This window comes from Panthera onca, chromosome A2 (genome assembly GCF_046562875.1).
Source record: "Panthera onca isolate mPanOnc1 chromosome A2, mPanOnc1 haplotype 2, whole genome shotgun sequence".
Lineage (NCBI taxonomy): Eukaryota > Metazoa > Chordata > Mammalia > Carnivora > Felidae > Panthera > Panthera onca.
In genome coordinates this window covers 145,416,031-145,435,713 of record NC_138340.1, presented here as the reverse complement: position 1 = coordinate 145,435,713, position 19,683 = coordinate 145,416,031, and the positions used below count along the sequence as shown (strand labels likewise).

Here is a 19,683-nt window from a genome sequence, read left to right as displayed (position 1 = left end):
GGGAGTCAGGAAGGCTACAGTCGGTTCAGTTCCACTGCCAAACTTGTGAGTTCATCCCGATATACGTCTGTGTTCTCCACAGCGAGCAACCTTTCTTAGACTCATTTTTTTGTAAGCTGCAGCAGAAGTGAGAGACACTAATGGAAAAATTGTCATGATTCGGTAGGAAGTATTATCCCCTTCATTCTATCAACCGGGGCGACTTGTTCTCATTGACGTCTGAGCCTAAGTTAATTGTTGCTCCCCACTTCCCCTACTCCTGGTAAGTCTCCCCACTTGCTTCTGACATGAGCGTCATGCTCCTTGCTCATCCAGACCTCAGTCATCTCATGTCTATCTGCCTCTTGCTGCACTCCAAGTGTTGGCAGATTTCAAAGTCCAGTCCTTAGTTCTCTGCTGTTCCTCAGTGTCTCCTCACCTGATGGCTCATCTGATAATGTCAGTGACTACCTGCCTTGGAATGACACAGCCACCGTCTGAAAGAATGGCCTCCATCTGAGCTCCAGTCTTCAGGCCACACTATTCCCTGGATTTAGGGCATCTCTCCCTCTGTCAGCCTCTCCATTTCCATTGTCAGTGGCAACACTACTCTCCCAGTCTCTCGCCCTTTGTCATCACTAACTCCTGTCTCCAGTGATGAGTCCAAGGCCTAAGCATCCTTTGTAAATTCTTTTATGGGTCCTCCCTTTCACATTTTTATCATTCTAAACTGGACCTTAAAGGACCTTCATCATTTCGTATTGCAAATAATAGTTAGCAGTGAAGGAGCACTGATGTCCAGCACCTTGCTGAGCACTTTGCACACATTATAGCATCATTACTTCACTACAACTAGTGTGATAGTTTCTGTTACGTTCTCCAATTTGCATGAAGTCAGAGAGAGTAACTAACTTATCCAAGTTCCCACAAGCAGAGTCAAAGCCAGCAATGTCTGTCCGTCCAGCTGGTACATTAAACACTCAAATCAGGGGCGCCTGGGTGGCGCAGTCGGTTAAGTGTCCGACTTCAGCCAGGTCACGATCTCGCGGTCCGTGAGTTCGAGCCCGCGTCAGGCTCTGGGCTGATGGCTCGGAGCCTGGAGCCTGGAGCCTGTTTCCGATTCTGTGTCTCCCTCTCTCTCTGACCCTCCCCCGTTCATGCTCTGTCTCTCTCTGTCCCAAAAATAAATAAAAAACGTTGAAAAAAAAAATTTTAAACACTCAAATCATTCAGGAGGGCACCCCGGGCTTGAGGCCAAAAGATGTGGGTTCAAAACTTGGCCTCACTACTTATTAGTTATGCAATTTTGAGCAACTCTCTGAGCTTCACTTTCTTGCTTTGGGTTGCTGTGAAGGCGGTATGATGGAATGAATGTGAAAAAGCTTTGTGAATTCAAAGTATCTCCAGTAAGCCTTGCTCTAAAGGACATAAATTTATTCCCAGGTTAGGGAAAATGGAATGGGGAGAGGCTGGTAAAAAGGTACAAACTTTCAGTTGTAAGATGAATGAGGTCTAGTGTATAATATGGTGACTACAGCCAATAATACTATATTGTATAATTGGAAATTGCTCAGAGTGGAACTTGAGTGTTCTCACACACACAAAAAGTGAGGTGATGAATGTGTTAACTCAGTTGTGGTAACCCTTTCACAATGTGTGTCAAATCATCACGTTGTACACTTTAAATATATTACAGTTTTGTCAATTATACCCTAATAAAGCTGAAAAATAAAAAAGCATGCCAGTGGACAGGCAGGACATAAAATGAATGGTCTAGTGACAATCAGAACGACTTCAATGGCAGCACCATTTCCCATTGACCAAATGGGTGTTCAGCTTTTGCACCAGAGAAAGGCTTAGCACTGACCTGCAGGGAGGGGAGGAGGGCTGCTGAGGTGTGTGGCTGACAGACTTTGTTATATAACACAGTGCAGGCTGCTCTTAGAATAAAAAAAGTCATTGACAACATATGCATTTTTCTTAAATACCAGTCCACTTAAGAATCATTTAATGATTAGGACTTAAGATAGATGTGTTTCTTCTGTAAGAACTGAACAAATCTTCCTGTGTAAATTGGAAGATGAGTTAAATTAAGATCACCATTCAAATTCACATTACAGTAGCACTACTGAGGTATCTGGCTTGCTCAGGCGGAAGAACATGTGACTCTTGATCTTGGGGTCGTGAGTTCGAGACCCTTATTGGGTCTAGACATTATTAAAAAAAAAAAAACTTAAAAGAATAGCACTACCTCATTTTATCTGTTTATGAATATATATCCTTATGTCTTCTTTATAAATAGTAATACAAACTGTGCTGTTCTTTTTAAAAAAAATAACATTACCAGAATTGAAGCATGCATTCTTAGAACATCCAAACTTAGAATATTCTATCATTATCTTTCTTAGAAGTTGCATTTAAAAATTCCCATTTCCTACTTTCTACTCTAGTCCCTCCCTCTCTTCCTCCTTTCTTTTTATCTCATTAAGTTCAACAGTATAGCACTGCATTCACTTCATCCTTTATAGCCGTAATATTGAAGAGGAAGTTACAGGAAAAAAAAAAAAATTCTTTGTAGGTAATTTCCTCTGGTCAGCCGCTAGGGTCCCAGCGGTGAGAACCTTGGGGTACAGTAAAGACCAGCTGGAGCGGATTCAGGAGACAAAATTATCTAGAGCAGGGGTCAGCAAACTCAGTAACTATTTTAGGCTTTACAGGCCTTCTGTCCTCTTTTGCAACTACTCTGCTGATGTAGAATGGAAGCATTTATAGACAACATGTAAACGAGTGAGCGTGGCTGTATTCCAATAAAACTATTATGGAAACTGAAATTTGAATTTCATAGAATTTTCATGTGTCATAAAATATTTTTCTCCTATGGATTTTTTTTCCCCAACGATTTAAGAATGTAAAAACCATTCTTAGCTCATGGGCTGAATAAAATCTGTTAGTGGGCCAGATTTGGCCAATGGGCTATAGTTTGCTGATCCCTGATCTAGAGGGTTAAAAAGCTATTAATTATTCTTGCTGAGGGATTCTTTGATAGGGAGGGGAATGAGGAGCCCGACACGGGGCTCTATCTCACAACCCTGGGATCCTGACCTGAGCCAAAATCAAGACAATCAGCTGAGCCACCTAGGCACCCTTAGCAAGCATTATTCTAAGCACTATATGCGCACTGACTTATTTAATCCTTACAATTCTAGAAGATAGGCAGTAGTATTATCCCTATTTTACAGATGGGGAATCTGAGGCAGAGAGAGATGAAATAACTTGTCACTCTTCACTCAGTTACTGGATGCAGAGCCTGTATGTAATATCTCACCAAGTCGGGTTCAGCACCCTCAGTCTGAGCCATTATGCCGTATGGCCTTTCTGGGTAAAATATCTCACATCTTACCGTGAAGACATATTTTCACAGGCGTCCACATGGAGGATCTTTGTCCTGCCAACTCCATTAAGCATTTGAACAAAAAGTTACAGAATGTTCAAACTAATGTTTCCTTTTGGAGGCAAGGGGACAGATGGTATTGTCATATTTAGTAAGGAAGTCACTGTCACCAAAGGTGTTTGAGCAGAGATGGGATGACTTTTGTACTCTTGTAGTTCCTCAGAAAGACTTTGGTTATTTCCTGTAAAACATGTACAAGTAAAAATTTTAAATACTTGCTTTTTGAAATTTAAATCTGGCTAATTACTAAAGGAGCAAACAGCCTGAAAACCTCCCCATAGCCCACTCAGGCACAATCTCATTACATTTATAGGATCTGGGAGTCTGAATGGCCAGAGGAACTGCTGGTCAGAAATTATATTTCAAGTTGCTTTGAGCTATTGCTATGAGAACTGAGTAAATTTCCCTTAACCTCATCCCCCCCACCACACACAAATATGGATGCATGTGTGTGTGCACACACACATACATTTACCCTTTCTTCTTAGCTGAAACATACTTTAAAAAGCAGTGTTAGGGAAGAATGATTTCATTATTAGATATATTGAAGTTACAGTAAGACAATATTCATAGGGAAATATAGGTCTCTGGAATAAATATGAGAGAAGCAAGTACAGGACAGAGTATATTGTGCTCCCATGATCTAGAGGATTAAAACTGTTGTGGGGAAGAGACGGGTATTATCGTGGGACTTTTCTGAAAGGATCAAAAATTGAAAAATAATATACTGATTACTTCTGGGAAATGAGGTAGGGATCTGGGGTGGGATGTTATATTTTTCATTGTGTACTCTGAAAAATTACTTGACCCTTTTACATGTATCTTCTTAACAAAAACACCAATAAATACCTAAACGTATTCTTCAATTTTACACCTGCTTCCTCATGTCCTATCCTCTACCTAAGCTTGCAACTTTCTATACTTCAATCTTCTTTGACTACATCAATAGCTGTAAGCATTTTTCAAATAAAAATAATTTTCTTCAGGTCTTGCCTTACACCTCTAATAATGATAGAAAAGGAAGAGTAAATTAATCAATTTTGCTGCTACGTGTCTCATGAGTGTTAGTGGGTATAGGAGGTTGAATGGTGGCCTCCCAAAAGATATGTCTGTGTCCTTATCCTTGAAACCTCTGTGAATACTACCTTATAGTAAAAGAGTGAATATTACCTTATATAGCAAAGATGTAATGAAGGATCTTGAGAAAGGAAGCTTATCTTGGATTATCCTGACGGGCCTTAAATTTAGTCAGAGGTATCCTTGGAGGAGAGAGGCAGAGGGACTTTTGAGAAGGAAGAAGCAATGTGACCACGGAGGCAGAAACTGGAGTGACATGCCACAGGCCAGGGAATGCCTGGAGCTGCCAGAAACTAGAAGAGGCAAGGAAACAATAAGAGCCTTTGGAGGGAGTCCGGCTGACCCCCTGATTTCAGACTTCTGGCACACGGAACTGTGAGAGAATCAATTTCGTGTTTCACGCCCTGGAAACTTGTTACAGCAGCCCTAGGAAACTAACACACGGGAGAAGAAAAGTACAATTAATAGCTAGTGTTAGTTTGGATTCCACAGATGTATTCATGTTTCTTCTGGCTCATGTAATACCATAAGTTGATTGTATTGAGGTAGTTAATTCTGTTGTAGACATTTCACTTATTACTACTGAAACCATGACGTAGTGAGATTCCTGTTTGTGAAAATACTGAGACTAGATAAACGTGAAATGCATAGGGGATACCAATCAAAATTCTTGCATTGGATGGACATTGTCCTAGATGATCTCTGATCCCTTTCAACTTAAGAATACATTTCCAGGGGCACTTGGGTGGCTCAATCGGTTAAGCATCTGACTTCAGCTCAGGTTATCTCATGGTGCGTGAGTTCGAGCCCTGCAACGGGCTCTGTGCTGACAGTTCAGAGCATGGAACCTGCTTCGAACTCTGTGTTTCCCTCTCTCTCTGCCCCTCCTCTGCTCTCACTGTCTCTATCTCAAAAATAAATAAACATTAAAAAAAAAAAGAATACATTTCCATAGAAAATTTTCCAAATATTGAGGCTTAACATTTTAAGGATAATATTAGAATAGTCAAACATTTAGAAAATGCATTCACTTGGAAAAGGTGTCTGGAGATATAAGGTACTCAGGACTTACCTTCTATCAACATTCCACACCAGGACTTCTGAAGGAATACAAGCCTACTGAAAACTCATTAGTTGGAAAAAACAAGTAAAATAAGGTAACTCCTATGTTTTCCCAAAATCACCAATTAGGACTTCCCCATGCCAACATTTCCAAAAGTATTTGCATACTGCCACCATATAAATAGCTCATCGTTGAGTGGTGAGATTAGGGAGTTAATTTTCTTCACTATTACTATATTCTTTTTTTTTTTTTTTTTTGGTTGACAGAAAATGGGAAAACAAGAGGCCCAAAGGCAGACAAAAAATTTCCTTTATGTACAGATAATAAAATCATGCTGTAGACATTTTTACTCTAAAATGTATTTTTGAGGTCTCTCATGTTAAAAAGCATCATATAAAATATGCATTATAAAATATGTATTAGTATTAAATACATGTAAGAAGAGTAGTAGCTGCTCTAAAACCTACTGGAATTTTCATACAAGTTGTTTATAAATTCCATAATATTTCGCAAAACATTTTTATTACACAAAACATTTTATCATACCATTACAGAAAAGTTTGGCTTGGAATTAAAGGTAGAGCAGATATTAATTGGCCATGCCCAGTGTTTCTGGAACAGTGACAGGACTTTCTTTGCCTCTGCAAATCACCCTAAACACACTTAGCACCTAGCTTCTCAGAGCGCCAAAGTGTTGCAAAATTCATACTTGACCTGGCCTGAATGTTAAGGTGGTTACTCATCTCATCAATAATAGCATTGAGGGGCACCTGGGTGGGCCAGCTGTTAAGCGTTCAACTCTTGGTTCAGCTCAGGTCATGATCTCATGGTTCATGGGTTCAAGCCATGCACTGCGTTCCACACTGACAGTGTAGAGCCAGGCTCTCTCTGCCCCTCCCCGACTTGTGCGCTTGTGCACGCTCTCTCTCTCTCTCAAAATAAATTTTAAAAAATTAATAGTATTGATGAGATGAAGGTCATGAGTCTGACTGTTGTATGAACGTCAGTTTTGTTCCAGAACCATAGCTGCATTTTTAGTCTCAGCTAGTTTTATCGTAAATGTGGGTCATTTTAAGGCCTCGAGGAAAGAATTGAAACTCACCACAACTACAAGTGGGAGAAACAGAAACCATCAAAACACTCATTTAGAGAACTGTCTTTATATAACAAAGATTATTGGTAGGTGGAAGAACGGGGGGAACTACGGACACAAAACGTCAAGAAAGTCACAACTGAAAATATCAGCATAAAGCACTGAAATGGGTGGTTTCAAATGCTCACTGGAACGCTGTTGAAATTCTCAAGAATCTCTAAGAAAGCCCTACCACCGATCTCAAGAGCCCACTGAGAAGCTGCTGTGACTATCTACCCATATGTCTGGTTGCAACTGCCTTCTTGTAGGTAGAATATACTTCTCTGGCCCAATGTTAGGCTTGTCCATGTGAATTGTTTTTTGCCAGTGGAATGTAAGCAACTTGACTTATGCCACATCCAAGCACAAGCTTTAGGCACCCTCCAGGTCCTTGCATAGTATGGTTTGGTGCTTGCTCCTGCCCTTTAGCATGAGAATAGTACTCCCAGGTAGGAGCTATTCCATGCCAGCTTCCTGCCAGGATGAGAAGAGTCAAGCAGAGCTGCAGCTGATCCCTAGACCCAGGAACAAGAAATAAGGGTCTGTCATAAGTCACTGAGATTTTGCAGTTGTTTGTATTAGTCTACCCCCAGGGAATACTACACAAGATTTTATATGTTCATCCTCTTTATGTATTATTCCTTTCTTATATCCATTTAAGGTTCTTTTGTCTTGAAGAATTAAAGACCAATTTTTAACTCCAGTTCAATTTCTTTTTATTAAAGTGCTTTAGTAGATAAACAATGTTAACAACAATTAACACAACTTTACTGAAATACTCACAAATAAAAATCCTCTATAAATCACTCAAATAATGTTCTTCTAAGTAGTAACAGTAATCACCATTAGAGGCTAGTTAATCTGAATTTATTCCTAACCACACACAAGGGTTCTCAGATTAGAAGATTCAAATCAGTTTAACATATGGGGCTGGCTATCAATACCCTGAATGCTATCCCAGCAAGTCAGCGAAAAAAATGTTGTGATTGGAAACTAATCACTTTTCTTGGTGTCTCAGTTTCTCCATCTGCACTGAGAATTAATCTTCCCTTAGAGAAGATTTGTAAAAAAAAGTATGAAATGTTAAAGCTTAGCATACTTACATGCCTCAGAAAGCATTCATGTGCATATTTTTAAAAGGGCAACTTATTTGTTCTTGACACAAATTAAATACTATATGGCTTTAAGAGAAATAGATTGATGACTGCTCTTTCCTTGAAAATTGTCTTTTCAGTTGAACCACACTAAAATAGATTAATAAGGTTCATATATGATATGCTCAGTAAATTATTTTGATTGCAGTAAGGACAGCTGTCCTATTTAGGTAAACTTTACAAATTGTTTTAAGAAGTGTCATCCATTACTTAAACATTCTTCATGACCTTTCCATAAAAACAGAAAGCTGCTACCCTACAGCACAAAGAGGCGAAATCCAAGTTTTGGTTAGAATTCTGGTTTAGTTCCTTTGGATATCATTGGTAACTGTATCATGACTTCCAAACGAGACTGTGGTTGACAGAGTAAATAATCACATTTTTACTAGACCTCCGGTGCAATTTAAGTGGCCTGGTGCTATCATAAAAAAGATTCAGTAGTGTCTGTATCAGTAGGGAGGGCATTTAAAATAAAAAAGCGTGAAAATATAGATAACATAACTGTGGGGACAGAAGAGAAATAAAATGATCCTGATTGAATCAGGAGCTTTTCTAAAAACCTTGTTTCTGCTGAGAAGTATGTGATTTTGCTGTAAAAGAAGTTTAAAGAGGTTGGTGCATCAACCCCTATATTTTCAAAGAAATGTGCAATACTTTTAGATAGAAACAGTATTGCTAAATCTCCACATGACACTTTGGAACCACTAGCAGTAAAAAGGGAAAAAAATCATTAATCAACATAGGAGATGAAAAATGGTAAGCTGTGATGCTCTTGCTATTCTATTCAATTAAAAAATAAATCGATCACGAGCACAAATGGACATGCCATCTCAATAAATAAAACCTCCTGTAGTTACTTGTCATTTAAAAAGTGAATTGGATGAAAAGGATAATTTTCTACAGTGTACTCCATCATTTGAAGACTGAAGTAGTTTCAGAAAAACATGATACATCCTAAGAGGAGGCCTATTTCATATTGGCTGTGGCAGAGCACTCCATGCACTATACAGGAATACACAAAAAGATAATTTCCAGATTCAACATAGATCTCTTTGGGAGTAGAGAAAAAACACTTTACACAATATGCCTTACTATAACATGCAGTACTTAGGTAATAGTAAATCATCGTCCTCCACAAAGAAGGTGCAGGTGCTCTAAAATCATCTTTGAGATAATAATTTTAGAAAGAGGTGTCAAAATTTTAAATTTAAAATACAGACTTAATTTCAAAGTTGGTTTTGCCAAACCTCTCATAAGTCCTTGGAATCCAGCGTGAGCAAGAAGGAAATGTTCTCCCTATTTCATGACTTGCACCTCCCATTACCTATGATGAATATCATGAGTCAAATACCATAATAAACTTATTCTCATTCTTGGGGCCAGCAAACGCTAGGCTGGTTCTAGGCAACACTAAAGCAGGGAGCGGTCCCACAAAAGAGCCTGTCCAGGACTGATCCAGCAGATTTTCAAGGCTACCTGGGCACCCAACTCACCCCAGGGCAGGTTGACCAATTTGTTGTGACTCAGGATCCTACCCTTGCACTATCTCCAGGCCCAAAGCCCCTAGAATGGCCCTGCACTACACTGGATGTCCTTGGGCTAGGCCAGCTCTCCCCTAGACAAACACTCCCAGGGCTGGAAACAAAGGCCAAATGGGCAGGGTAGGCAGAGCACCATTTATTGGAGCCAACCCCCATCTATCATATGCTTTTTAAGAGCTCAGTCAGTGATTCTGGAGCAGCTCCTCCCAACAGATGGGCTGTGAAAACACCTCTCTCTCCAGCCAGAGCTCATATGAATAGTGGAAATCCTCAGGCAGATCCAACCTCTGCCCCAGCACACTCTGCAAGCAGTTATCCACAGGTGAAAATTCAGAGTCCTGGGGTTTGTCATACCGGCGGCTGTTAAAAGCCTCAATGTTGGCCCTCAAAGTGCATTCTTCTGCTTGGAAGTCCCATGGCCTGGCATCGATGTCTGTGTTAGGAAGAGAGGAAGAAAAACATGTATGCAACTCAGGACACTGCTTCTCTTATCACAGAGCATGGTCTATGGAATAAGAACAATGAAACTGCTCAGAATTTCCTTTATGGGGGGCAGGCATTGTACAAAGTAAGTATATAACATTCTGCCACTTTGGTTTAAAAAATACTCTTGGGGGGCGCCTGGGTGGTTCAGTCGGTTAAGCGTCCAACTTCAGCTCAGGTCATGATCTCATGGTTTGTGGGTTCGAGCCCTGCGCTGGCAGCTCAGAGCCTGGAGCCTGGTTAGGATTCTGTGTCTCCCTCTCTCTCTGCTCCTCCTCCACTCATGCTCTGTCTCTTTCTCTCAAAAATAAAATAAACATTAAAAAATTAAAATAAAATAAAATAAAATAAAATAAAAAATACTCTTGTACATGCAGAGACTATCTTTGGAAGGAGAGTCTAGAAACTGGTAACAGTGATTACCACTGAGAGGGAAATAAGGCCCCTGAGAGAGGTGGACTTTTTTTTTTTTTTAACTGTACTTCCTTTTCATTATTTTACTTTCTTATCAGTTATATGTATTATATTTTCCAAAATAGCAATTCAGTTCCTTTTACGGAGCTTTCCTAGGGGGATGAGAGTTTCCCATTTGAACGGAATCACCAGCTCTCAAGGAATGGAAAGAGGCAGGAAAGGGGTACAACAAGGAGAATCAGAATGGACCAATTATTGAAGACTTTACTGATTCCCTGCGACCTCTGCCAGCATATGATAAATGTATGTGCCAGCTTCTGTTAAAATTATGAGGTGAAAGCTTCCATGAAGATAAAAATAGAAAACAGATAATCTGCTATCTTTATTTATCCCACTCAGACACTTATTTCAGGGCTAGAGATACATCTTTTTCAGATCTCTTATGTCCCACATTCAATGGCTTATCTTTTTTCTTTTTTTTAAGATTTTATTTTTTAAGTAATCTCTAAACCCAATGTAGGGCTTGAACTTACACAACCTCAAGATCAAGAGTTGCACACTCTACTGACTGAGCCAGCCAGGCATCCCTTAATGGTTTATCTTTAAAGGAAGTACAGATTGGGTTTGGGCTCGTGATGGCAGCAACAACAGACATGGCATTTGCAGGATAAAACATTTTCGTGTTTTAAAAATCTACAAAAATTTAAATAGTTAATTGTGTTTTATGTCTCATAGAAGTTGTATCCTGGCTTGTTATCCACTAATCATATATTTCCCTTAGTTCTCTGGGTTCTTTACTGCAGCATTCTCTAAAATTCAGACAGGTTACAAATCTCAGCAAATATAAGTCATAGTCATCTTACCAAAAACTCTTAAATACAATTAGGCAAATAATGGTCAAATCCCACTACAGCGAATGTCAATAGAATGAAAAAGCTCTCCAAAATAAATTCTTCCAAACTCTAGTCAATCTATCTTATCTTGATAGTAAACCAGATGTTATACTGTCTCCTAACATGAGAGAATATGCAGTTCCCAATGTTACCTAGAATATATTATGGCTTAAAAGCTTTAAACTGAATCCATTGAAACTTCAGACCTAACTTTCAGTTTACAGATGATACCAGAGACAGATAGATAAGGTAAATGATGACACAAAGAAGCAAGAAATAAAACCAGAAGGTGGATATTCTGCAGGACAACTGGCCTAGTTCTTCAATTAGTCAGCATTATGGGAAAAAAACCCTGAAAACAAAACACAGCTAAATTTAACAAATAAAAAGATAGAACAACCAGATGGAATTTGTGGCCCTGGGTTAAATTATAACTTGGAAAAAATAACTTTAAATAATATTTTGGGGCAAAGGAAGAATTCTGAAATTGGACTTATTGGATAAAATGAAAATATACTGATATGGAAAGATGTAGATAATGTTAACTGAAAAAAGATGATAAAACAGCATGTATAAATTGCTTTCACTTGAGTAAAATGTGTGTGTGTGTGTGTGTGTGTGTGTGTGTGTGTGTGTGTATGTAAAAAAAAAAAAAAAGACCTGGAAGAATATCTAATAAGATGTTAACAGTGTCAATCTTTGGGTGGTACAAATAGGGCATAAATATTGTGATATAGTAAAGTTTTCTGACTTGTACTTTCAAACTGCTTTTTGTTATTTATGTATGTATGTATGTATGTATGTATGTATGTATGTAATTTATTGTCAAATTGGTTTCCATACAACACCCAGTGCTCATCCCAACAGGTGCCCTCAATGCCCATCGCCCACTTTCCCCTCTCCCCCACTCCCCATCAACCCTCAGTTTGATCTCAGTATTTAACAGTCTCTTATGTTTTGCCTCCTTCCCTCTCTGTAACTTTTCTAACCCCCTTCCCCTACCCCCTGGTCTTCTGTTGAGTTTCTCAGGATCCACATGAGTGAAAACATATGGTATCTGTCTTTCTCTGCCTGACTTATTTCTCTTAGCATAACACTCTCCAGTTCCATCCACGTTGCTACAAATGGCCAGATTTCATTCTTTCTCATTGCCAAGTAGTATTCCATTGTATATATAAACCACATCGTCTTTATCCATTCATCAGTTGATGGACATTTAGGCTCTTTCCATAATTTGGCTATTGTTGAAAGTACTGCTATAAACATTGGGGTACAAGTGCCCCTATGCATCAGCACTCCTATACCCCTTGGGCAAATTCCTAGCAGTGCTATTACTGGGTCATAGGGTAGCTTTAATTTTTTGAGGAACCTCCACACCGTTTTCCAGAGCAGCTGTACCAGTTTGCATTCCCACCAACAGTGCAAGAGGGTTCCCATTTCTCCACATCCTCTCCAGCATCTATAGTCTCCTGATTTGTTCATTTAGCCACTCTGACCAGCGTGAGGTGGTATCTCAGTGTGGTCAAACTGTTTTTTAAAAAAAGTTTATTTATTTAAGTACTCTCTACATTCAACATGGGGCTCACACCTACAACTCTGAAATCAAGAGTTGCATGCTCTCCCGACTAAGCCAGCCAGGTGTCACTCTAACTGCTTTTTAATAATAAAAGGTTATTTTAATTTTAGAAATCTTTTGGAGAAACCTGTCATTTAAAGGAATGTTTTAAAAAGGGGTAATTATCTCTTAATTTACTTGTTTCATAAGATGGAATTTTTAAAAGTAAACTCTACCCCCAACATGGGGCTTGAACTCATAACCCCAAGATCACTAGTTGCATGCTCTACTGACTGACCCAGCCAGACACCCCTATAATATGGATTTTTATAGTTAATATGGGACCAGGGTACATGCTATTTGGGGCAGTACCTTAAAGTTTGTTGTATCAGCCCCTGACTATAATCACATATTTTCTCATCCAAAATACGTAACAATTCATACCAAAAGAGTACAGATACACATTTGTTTAGTTTTGTTTAAACTCTGGGCAACTCCTGGAGGTCAAAAGCTCTAAGAATACTCACCATTCCCATAAGCCCAGTCATCATTCATGCGGTGGCGTACTTTCTGGTAGATGGCTGACATGGTTTTCATGTTGCTTTTTCTCCACTGGCGCCCCAAGTACTTGGTCTGTATTTTTAGCAGCTTCAGAACATAAAGTTGCAGCATGGCCTGTTTGACCTTGAGGGCCCGCTTTAAGATTGGAGCTGATTTGAATACCACCAGCATCTACCAATTTAAAGAAGGGTGGGAGTGAAGAGAGGCAGATAAGGATCTCAAGTTTCTTGGAACTCCAACTCACAGACAATCCTTTTTTTTTAATGTTTATTTTTGGGATGGAGAGAGAGAGACAGAGCATGAGTGGGGAAAGAGCAGAGAGGGAGACACAGAATCTGAAGCAGGCTCCAGGCTCTAAGCTGTCAGCACAGACCTTGATGTGGGGCTCAAACCCATGAACTGCGAGATCATGCCCTGAGCCGAAGTCGGACATTTAACCATCTGAGCCACCCAGGCGCCCCAACTCACAAATTAAGCCAAGCCTGCTGGCCTCAATACTCCAGGGAGCTTTTGGGAATCTATGGTCCAGGTTCTCTTTACATTTAGTCTTTAAGAATATAGAGGAATCACTCCATTTATATGTCACAGTTCAAAGTTTCTAATATTCAAAGTACATGATATAAAGAGCAAAATAATTCTGTCAGCCACACGTCCCATTTCTACTGTTACAATTTCTCAAGAATCTTCTGGATACATAATTCTTTGTACACATATATTATTTTTATTAACAAAAACAACAGCTAGCTACATAACCTGTCATATTGTTCCATACCTTGCTTTTTATTTAACAATATATCTTGAAAATTATTACACATCAGTGTAGAATTGTCTCGTTCTTTTTTCCTGCCTCATTCTTTTTAATGGTTATATAATATTTTATTATAAGGATGTACCAACATTGTTTAACCAGTTGGTCCTGTGTTAATAAGCTTTAGGTCATTTCCAATCTTTCATAATTCATGCTGCAATGAATAATCTTAAGACTTGCATCATTTGGGATGTGTGATTATAATCCAAATAACAATGCTAACTTTCCAACCAGAGCTGCTCTGGGGGAGGGTCCATATTCAGCTCCTTATAAAGAAACAGACTGGTGAATAATTATCTCATATAGAATAAGTGCCCAGAATTAGGAGGTGTTCACCTTATGTGGCATTTAGTGCCTATCTACAGATTTCACAAAGCAGGAAGTCCATAAATATTTACAATTTAAAAAATTCAGTCAGATAGACACCTCCATGATCTGAAGCCCCACTCACCATGGTTCTGGAATGCTTCCATTTGGTCAGTTTATTGAGCAGCCTCAGAAGGTTGATGCAGGAAAAGAGGTTCCTCCAGCAGAACTGGTTGTTGTCTCCAGCTTCCTGTAATAAGGCACACCCCCCATTATGTCAACACCTACAAGGCTTTCATTCCCACAGAAACCTGGAAGTCACAGTTGGTCAGTTTAGGTGAGGCCTTCCTTATGAAATGCTACCTCCTCATCATTCTGCTCTTCACACACTAAGGCCTCAAAGCATGAAATACCCTTCATCTGAAAACACACGGCTGCCAATCCTGGAAGACTGTACCTAGAGCAAGAATTGGTTAGAAAGAGGATACACGAACATAGGAACTTCACTCAAGCAAGCCTTCTTGTGTAACTTTGTTTTAGAATCAGAAAAGAGATGATAGAATTTTACCTCCATATACTTTGCACTTATATAAGCTGTATTTGTAACTGCTAGGACTTATTCTGGTAGATTTCTTTCTCTCTTTCTCTTTTTTTAAGTAGGCTCTCTGCCCAACACGGGGTTAGAACTCATGATGCCAATATCAAGAGTCACATGCTCCATTAACTGAACCAGCCAGGCGCCCCTATTCTGGTAGATTTCAAACTATTTTTGGATGGATCTGATATTCATTATGATTGAATTTCTTTAATCACCCCACCCTCCTTTATCAAACCCCATTGCAGTAAATAGCTTGATTCTCCAGCACGGAAGCAAAAATGGCAGATGGTTAATTCTAACCAGGTGTTTCTCTTAACATGTTTATTGATAGCTTGTGAGCACCCAACCAGAGATAACAGATGGATGTCAGATTAGAAACAGGTATCTACTCACAGAAACATCTTTCAGGGACAAAAATAAGAGTGCTTCTGGATTTGGGGACTGTAAATATACTGGTGTCAGAAGTTATATAAATCAATGAGTATGCATGGTGGCCAAACTAACATCTTGGAAATTATTCATGTCTACGAATTGATAGGAGAAAGTAGGAGTAGGAGATGATGTGTAGAAGTGAGCTGTTGTCTGAAGAATGGAAAATTATCCTCTGCTGCTTTCCCAAATTAATCTGAAGCAAGCAAGACAGGCATACATCCAATGCGGAACAAACCTCCAGGAACTTTGAGAGTATTAGAATCTAATACTAGATTCTAATAAATAAGACTAAGGGTCAAAAAGCTTCATAGAAACTTTTTAGAAATATTATTTAAAAATAATGTTCTCTTTTCTGTAGTAAATGTTCAATATTGTGTTTCGAACTAGTCCCTGGAGAACCATCTGTTTCCTTCTAAGAGAAACTTCTATGGGAGTTTCCATTCTAGTGCATCAGCTAGTCAGCTTGCCCAAAACAGATAGGTTCTACAGATGTTCCATCTTGTGTGGCTAACAGAGGAATGGACTCTTAAATGTTTATTTATTTATTTTTTTAAAGAAGCAAGGGAAACAGAGAACATATGGGAGAGACTAAGTATATCTCCACTGTGAGCTTCCTTTATCTTGATTTCTAATATGCTAGCATAAAAAGCCTTGCATTCCTTAGCACCTCAAAATATAATATGGGGGGTGCTTGACTGGCTCAGTTGGTAGAGCATGTGACTCTTGATCTTGGGGTCTGAGTTCAAGTCGCACATTGGACATAGAGCTCATGTTAAAACAAAATAAAACAAAAGTATGGGAGTAGGGGAGTGGCCTTGTAGAAGCAGCATTGGAATAGACACACTAGGACACCTGGATTATGGCTTTGGCCTTGGCTGTATGACTGTAGATAAATCATTTCCCTGCTTCTTGTAAGAGGCTGAACTAGATCATCTTTAAGATTCTTTCACCTCTGGGGCGCCTGGGTGACTCAGTCGGTTAAGCATCCGACTTCGGCTCAGGTCATGATCTCACAGTTCGTGGTTCAAGCCCCGCATCAGGCTCTGTGCTGACAGCTCAGAGCCTGAAGCCTGCTTCAGATTTTGTGTCTCCCTCTCTCTCTGCCCCTCCCCTGCTCATGCTCTGTCTCTCAAGTAAATAAAAACATTAAAAAAAAAAAAAAGATTCTTTCACCTCTGATCATTCAATAACCCTGTGATTTACTCTGACTTTCTCCACTTGGCTCAAAAGTGAAGTTTTAAATGAAAGTAAGCTGATCGTGGCTGCCTTTTCCTCAAAGCTCACTCTCAAGAGTCCCAGGAAAGACATCTCAGTTCCCTCCTGAAGATAGTCTCATCTGCCCAGGGCCTTGCTCTTTTCTTTCTGATAATACTTCCCCACTGACTAAAACTAGCCCCACTTCCTGCATCACCAGATGTTGCCTGAAGTGGGCACTGAAAGAACACATGCTAGTCAAAGGCTCTCTCAGGACAGCCGCTCCCAGGCTTGGTGTCTGTTTGCAGCAGCAGGCTCTACATGAAGCCCTGCTCAAGCCTTCTGCCTTGTTCCAACCTAACAGACAATAATTTTCCAGCAGACCTTTAGTTCCATGGGTGTCTTTTCAGATTTGCCAGACGTGAGGGATTTTTTATTTATTTATGTTCACTCAAGGAAAATCATCTTCTTTCTCTTTTTTGGGGGAGGGCAGGACTCAGCATATTGATTAAGATGTATACTTTTGTGGGGAGATATATATTGTGAACAGCAGCACTTGGTCATATTCTCTTGTTTCTGATACTTCACACTATCCAAAGCAAGACCTTAACTCACCTTCTACCAGCGAAAGTTAAAAAAGAAAACATTTGCCCATGTTTCGGTAGCATAAGCATGTTTACAAAAATAATTCCACTTAGAATTGTACCCAAAATAATAAAATGCCTAGGAATAAACCTAATCAAAGAAGTGAAAGACCTGTACTGTGAGAACTATAAAACACTGATGAAAGAAACCAAAGAGGACCAAAGAAATGGAAAGGCATTCCATGCTCATGGATTGAAAACAAAAAAGTATTATTAAAATGGGCATACTACCCAAAGCAATCTACAGATGTAATGCAATCCCCAACCAAACACCAACAGCATTTTTCACAGGACTAGAACAAACAATCCTAAAATTTGTATGGAACCGCAGAAGACCCTGAATAGCAAAGCAATCTTGAAAGAGAAAAAACTGGAGGTATCACAATTCCAGACTTCAAGTTATATTACAAAGTGGTAGTCATCAAAACAGTATGGTACTGGCACAAAAACACACAGATCAATAGAACAGAATAGAAAATCCAGAAATAAATCCACAATTAAATGGTCAATTAATTTTTTTTTTTTTGGTCAATTAATTTTTGACAAAGGAGGAAAGAATATACATTGAGAAAAAGTTTCTTCAACAAATGGTGCTGGGAAAACTGGACAGCTACAGGCAAAAAAATAAAACTGGACCACTTTCTTTTACCATACAGAAAAATAGGCTCAAAATGGATAAAAGACCTACATGTGAGACCTGAAACCATAAGAATCCTAGAAGAGAGGACAGGCAGTAATTTCTCTGACATTGGCGGTAGCACTATTTTTCAAGATCTGTCTTCTGAGGCAAGAGCAACAGAAGCAAAAATAAACTAATGGGACTACATTAAAATAAAAAACTTCTGCACAGCGAAGAAAACGATCAACAAAACTAAAAGGCAACCTATGGAATGGGAGAAGATATTTGCAAATGACGTATCTGATAAAGGGCTAGTATCCCAAATATATAAAGAACTGATACAACTCAACCCCCAAAAGACAAATAATACAATTAAAAAATGGGCTAAAGACGTGAACAGACATTTCTCCAAAGAAGACATATAGCTGGCAACAGACACATGAAAAGATGCTCAATATCACTTATCATCAGGGAAATGTAAATCAAAACTAAAATGAGAGATCACCTCATACCTGTCAGAATGGCCAAAACAAAAAACATAAGAAACAACAAATGTTGGCAAGGATGTGTAGAAAAAGGAACTCTCTTACATTGTTGGTAAGAATGCAAACTGGTTCCTCAAAAAGTTAGAAACAGAACTACCCTATGATCCAGTAATCATACTACGTGGTATTTACCCCCAAAATACAAAAACACTAATTCAAAGGGATACATGCACCCCTATGTTTACTGAAGCATTACTTACAATAGCCAAGATACAGAAGCAGCACAAGTGTCCATCCATAGATAAATGGATAAAGAAGATGGGGTATATATATATATATATATATATATATATATATATGTGTGTGTGTGTGTGTGTGTGTATATATATATATGTGTGTGTGTATATATATGTGTGTGTATATATATATATGTGTATATATATATATGTGTGTGTATATATATATATGTGTATATATATATGTGTGTGTATATATATATATGTGTATATATATATATGTGTGTGTGTATATATATATATGTGTATATATATATATGTGTGTGTGTATATATATATATGTGTATATATGTATATATGTATATATATACACACAGTGGATTATTTTTCAGCCATAAAAAAGAATGAAATCTTGCCATTTGAAACAACATGGATGGAGTTAGACAGTATAATGCTAAGTGAAATAAATTAGAGAAAGACAAATACCATATGATTTCACTCACAAGTGGAATTTAAGAAACAAAATGAATGAGCAAAGGAAAAAAGAGAAAGACAAACTAAGAGACTCTTAATTATAGAGAACAAACGGAAAGTTACCAGAGGGGAGGTGGTGGGGGAAATGGGTGAAATAGATGATGGAGATTAAGAGTACACTTATCATGATTAACACAGTAATGCGTAGAATTACTAAATCACTATATTGTACACCTGAAATTAATGCAATACTGTATATTAATTACACTGGAATTAAAACCAAAAACAACTAAAAATTTTTATTTACATACACCTGAGGTCTAAAAATTCAGTTCAGGGATCACATCCTACACTTTCATAGCATCTCTAAGGCACTACAAAGATTCTGTTCTCAAGATCCATCTTAGCCCAGCTGACTGAGCCAAGCCAAATAAAAACAGAGGCTTACGCCAGTTATGTGGATAATTAACTCAAAAGACTGCTGAAAGAACAGAGTGTTTCTTCCTTTTGTACTGAGGAAATCAAATTGGTTGGAATCTGAGCACTAAAAGAGACTCAGCTTTTAGACTTGGCTAAGTCTAGTC

At 38.7% G+C, this 19,683-nt stretch overlaps 1 protein-coding gene across 2 annotated transcripts in view; it reads right to left on the bottom strand.

Moving 5' to 3' along the window:
• Positions 1-9,518: 9,518 nt before the first annotated feature.
• STRIP2 (striatin interacting protein 2) overlaps positions 9,519-19,683 on the bottom strand; it is a 46,602-nt gene continuing 36,437 nt past the window's right edge. For both annotated transcript variants that reach the window (XM_060633113.3, XM_060633111.3), the window contains 3 exons: positions 14,563-14,667; positions 13,270-13,474; positions 9,519-9,830 (listed from right to left, as the gene is read on the bottom strand). In XM_060633113.3, the coding sequence (XP_060489096.1) occupies positions 9,580-9,830; positions 13,270-13,474; positions 14,563-14,667 (561 nt within the window). In that variant the 3' untranslated portion in view covers positions 9,519-9,579. The remainder of the gene's footprint in view (positions 9,831-13,269; positions 13,475-14,562; positions 14,668-19,683) is intronic.